At 43.7% G+C, this 5,163-nt stretch overlaps 1 protein-coding gene across 1 annotated transcript; it reads right to left on the bottom strand.

Annotated features, from left to right (window-relative positions):
* Window positions 1-1,144: 1,144 nt before the first annotated feature.
* On the bottom strand, window positions 1,145-2,825 carry LOC123039828 (noroxomaritidine synthase 2-like). The gene has a single exon (XM_044462830.1). The coding sequence runs from the start codon at window positions 2,775-2,777 to the stop codon at window positions 1,341-1,343; it is 1,437 nt and encodes a 478-aa protein (XP_044318765.1). The 5' UTR covers window positions 2,778-2,825; the 3' UTR covers window positions 1,145-1,340.
* Between the last annotated feature and the right edge of the window lie 2,338 nt (window positions 2,826-5,163).

Here is a 5,163-nt window from a genome sequence, read left to right as displayed (position 1 = left end):
ACAACGTGTATTAAAAAAAATAGAAATTTATTAAAGGAAACAAAGAAGAAATACACACAGAAAAAAGAGAGATACACACGAAAAAAACAGAAGAAAAACAGTAAAGAAACACTGAAAAAGGAAAAGCCGAAAGAAAAAAAAAAGAGATACATACAGAAAAAAAAGTGAAGCTTCTAAAACCATCCCGAACGGGCCATAGCAGCTTCCCAAAACCGCTCCTCGTGTTGGACTAGTCCATTTGGCGACCGCCGCCATAGGGGAGACCGATGGTCCTCTTGCAAGGGGCAAGATATAGCCCCGGCATCCGCATCTTGTTGTTGTTCTCGTTTGTCGCTAAGCGAAGTAGCGAGCCCAAAAGGTTGTAGGTGGGCCATGTGTGCCTTTGGGGTTTTGACCCCTTTTTTGTTTTGGTTCTGTAGATCTGCCATTTCTCTTTTTCTGTAAGCCCACTACATTGTGTTAATGAATCATAAATGACTTTTTAGTCCCACACACGCTGCTTTTGAATAGGATTTAGGCCACATTTTTCTTTTTAATTTTTTGAAGTTTGTTTTTTACTTTTGTTTTTGTTTCCTTTGCGCGAAAACAAACACCCTAAGCTATAACAACAAAAATGTTTTTTGCGCTAGTTAGTTGCATGTCTGCCCCCAACGCGCATATGCACGCGTCACAACCCGCATGCAACTAGACATGTCTCACCTTAGACACATGCGCACCTAGGAAGATTGTTAGCCAGTTGCATGTCCACCACTAGACTTGCAACCCCACTGCAACCGTGTGGCCCTGATGCGACTATAACTGGGCTAGTAAGGGTTGTGCTACTAGGGGTTGTGTTCTAGTAGGGACCATGCTTGCTAATTATAAACACGCTCACGAGGAGACTAGCTAATTGGATGCTATCGGAGCAGTCCTAAACTGCAGCACATCTCTTGCTTCACGTATGTTACTCACAGAATAAAGCAACTATACAGTCAATGTTTATATTCCGTAGAAATGTACTAACACATATGTAGTCTCATACAATGGAGGAAAACATCATGTCTCGACGCCTTTGGACCATGTTTCATACACGGAGTAATAATTGACAACACGTTTGTTCTCTTTCGTAAAAGAAAGATACATTTTTATTCATAGAGCCCTTTATTATTCGATAATAATGTGGCTGTGGGAAACATAAAATTGTTCTGGTAGTCCGGACGTTTACATAAGACCAGAATCTAATGTTACATCTCTCGCTTCTTTAGCTTAACTATGAGCCCATTTTTCATCTCCAGTATACAAGATGGCTTGGGCTGGATGCTTTGCCCTTCCATCACCTCCACATCAAAGTTCCACAACACTTAGGCGATGGCGGTCTTCATCTGCATAACCGCAATTTCCTGCCCAAGGCATATCCTAGGGCCCGAGTTGAAGGCCAAGAACTTGTGAGATGGTACGTACCTCAGATTGTTTCCATCTTCCGAGAGCCACCTATCTGGGTTATAGTCGAGACAGTCATTACCCCACACGCCCTCCATTCTTACCAGTGAGTAGAGAGAAATAAGGATGGTGTCACCGGTGCGCACCTCATGGCCACTCGGCATAATATCATCGGCGGCCACCGTCTTGTGCTCGAAAGGTGCCGGCGGGTACAACCTAAGAGTCTCGTACAAGACGGCTCTCAGATAGACTAGAGATTTGATTTCGTTCGGCTCGAAGATCATCATGGCATCCACACCGGATGCTACTTTGCATGATGCAATGGGCCAGAGTTCACTCCGGATGATTGACACAATGTTTGGGTTCTGGGCAAGGTTGTAAAAAATCCATGTCAGGGTTGTTGTGTCGCTTGCAGCGAGCATGTAGCCAATGTTCCTGGCATAGGACAAGTCATCGTCAACGTAGTTTGGGTAGGAAGACATAATATCCACACCATCTTGTTCGTCGTCACTACCAAAATGATATGTGTTGATCTTCCTCTCCATCATCTCCATCTTCCTCCTCTCCATCATCTCCATCTTCCTCCTCTCCATCATCTCCACGAGGAACCTTCGTAGCACTTTGTGCGCTGTGCAGAGCTTTCTTTCGGGACCGATGTTTAGCCACCTCATTAATTTCCAGCAACAAGATGGCATGGCGTGCCGGAAAAATCCCACCTCCATGACTGTGTTCAGAGCAACCACGGCGTCCATGGGTGGTTTGTCTAATGATAGGAGGCCAGGATCCACACCAAAGAGAGACATAGTAGCCAGGTCAAACATAAACCTCGACATCAGTTCTTGCACGTCAAAAGGAGTGCCGGTGCTCGCCATGTAGGCGAGCAATGGGAGAAGGATGTTCTCCACCTTGTTGCGGCAACATGCCTCCGTACTAGCAATCATCCGCGGGTTGCTGAGCACGCTCTTCAATTTCCCACGCTGGGCGGCAGCATCTTCACCATCGACGGTGAAGAGGGTGCCACCCTTGATGTCGAAAATAGTGACGAACTCAGCACCCTCGGGGAAGTTGGTGTAGTTGGTCGTGAAGATGTGCCGGACATTAGCAGGGTCGCACGTGATGAAGAACCGCATCCCGGTCCCGGGTGGGCCGTGCGCCCTGAAGTTGTGGCCTAATCCGATGAGGACCAAGGTGAGATAGTCATGCAAGTTGTGGACATTGACCATGAAGGAAGGGAACATATGCAATATTGGCCAGTTTGTGGGAAGCACTGATGTGTTCTTAGATCTACTGCTAGCCTTGAGATACAAGTATAGGGGAACAAGTAGCACAAGTAGCAAGGAAATGAACATAATTAACATTGTTGGCAGTAGTGTGTGATAGCTACCTTTATAATGGACGTGGCTATGGGTTCATATATATACAAGTTCCCTTGATGATATCCCAGTCTATTGGTACTAATAGTGTCAACATAACTACACTTAATTGGGCTAAAAAGCAGGTGGCAGTTGGCAGATTTTGCGATAAGAAGATTTGGCAAGTTGGAATTAAGTTTCATTCGAGATTAGATCAATCCTAACCTAGCTCTTGAGTCCTTTCCTTGTCATTCCTGTTCACATCTTTTGCGTACATCGTTTCGCAAGCCATGTGCACATAGTTAGCAAAATGTGGTTCAGTTTTCTGACTTATACTTTGCTTATCTGTACGGCCCTGACTTATATTTTTCTCAATTGTTCGGCCTGACTTATTTTTCTCAATTGTTCGGCCCAGTACTGTGTGGCTAGCTGGCTGAAGTAAATTACAAGGCACGTACGCCATGTATTCGTACGTGCATGTACGAGGCAAGAGATGAAATAAACCATGGGCACATTGCATACGCAATCGATTCTGCAATTAATGTATGCTTTGCATTTCCAATTTGACTTCTTCATGCACGCGGCGCACCAAAGGTTCATGTTTCTCCACGAGCACCAGAACTCCCTCCATTTTTTTCGTATGAGAAAACATGGTGAAGAATAGGTGCTATATATCTTGAGTGGAAACAGAAAGACGAGGACACACAGAGCTTTCTTGTTCAGCTTGTCGAGGTGAATTAGCCAGCCAAATATTTTGACTTTGTTTGGCGCTTGTGATTCCCAGTTGATGTCCAAATTGGGTTCCATCAACTGTCCAAATTGGGTTCCATCAACCAGCAGTACGTAGGTAGGTGTTGAATTCAGCCATCGAGTATTTTGCTTTGCCATTACCATTCGGTGAATGGTGAGCTATCTCAAAAACAATGAAAAAAGGTTGCTTGGCCATTATTCTTATCAAAATTCAGAGAAATTGCAAGATTCAGAGCAAAGAAAAATCCCCAGAAACGGGACCAACTAGGCAAGAGGCCCAAATGGACCAGGCCTGGCTACGAGGTGGGCCTCAGCTGATGATGCTTGGCTTAGCCTGCCACTAACAGCAATTTGGGCCAATATTGCTGTAATTTTGAGATAGCTCATCATGATGTGTTTAAAATATTTCATCAGCATCTAAGCCTTGTCCAATTACTCACAACGCTGAGCATAAATCTCCTTCTTACCTTTGTAGTGCGAGTTGTCAGCTGCATCTTCGGGTATTTGGGGCTCAACACCTGCACAGAGTAGTTGATTCTTAGTTAGTTAGTTAGTTAGTTAGTGCAAAAAGCATCGTCTATCTGAATATTAACTATTTCTGCACAATGCGGCTGCCACAGCACGGGGAAACTAGACATCGAGTATTTCAAAAAATTCCATCGTTTCTTAATAAATGTTTACTGTGTACTTTTAAATACATGATGAATATTTTTCTGAATGCAATGGATACCTTTTAAATGCGATGAACAATATTGAAATATGTGATGGACTCTTTTAAACAAGATGAACATTTCTTAGATACATGAGAAACACTTTTTAAATATCTGATGAACATATTTTAAACACATCATGAACATTTTTAAGGTGGATGATGAGCCTTTAAAAAAATCAAGATTTGCAATGCTTTTTTATATATACCCACTAATATATTTTTTGTAAATCTGGTAAAATAGAAATATTTTTAAACATCAACTAATATTTTTAATATAACTAGTTAAAAACAGAAAAAATTGCAGCGATTCGAGGAGAGCGACAATTATTTACAGTCGAGCATCGTTAAAAGGCAGAGCCGACAGACGAGGCGAGAGATGAACGTGTAGGTGATGCAAACTTCAAGCTCCATTGTGCAACAACGATCCTGAATATGTAAGAACAAAAAGCAATTGGGTCCTCCGAGGTCGAAGCCACCAGGGACAGGCAACTCGCCACCGGCAAAAGATCTTCGTGCCTGCAACGCCAGGGCGCACTCATGGAGGTCATGCCGCTGGTAGCCACCATGGGCAGCAGAGAGGGAAGGGCCTCCTCAAGTTGGTGTGCCTGCTGCTCGTTCTGGTGGTACGGTCGTTCAATGGTGCATGTTCTTTGATGTAATTTTTATTACGTCTGGGTCATTTTATACTTCTTACGAACCCTTATAATAGATCCGGGTCCTATTTCAAAAAAAATAAAAAAGTCTGATGGAGCTGGAATTCCACGCCCCGGAGCAGTGTCAATGCTGTCATGTGAGCATTATTTTGGCGATATTTATGTGCATGGTCTGGAGCGTTCATACTTTGAGCATGACATTAGGTTTGTGCATGGTCTGGAGCGTTCATACTTTTTAGTGGGCCAGGCCCATCAGAAGCGAGCTTGGGACAAGTCC

Source organism: Triticum aestivum, chromosome 2B, assembly GCF_018294505.1.
Source record: "Triticum aestivum cultivar Chinese Spring chromosome 2B, IWGSC CS RefSeq v2.1, whole genome shotgun sequence".
Lineage (NCBI taxonomy): Eukaryota > Viridiplantae > Streptophyta > Magnoliopsida > Poales > Poaceae > Triticum > Triticum aestivum.
The sequence above is the reverse complement of the archived record's forward strand: the minus strand, read 5'-3'. Positions and strand labels throughout refer to the sequence as shown.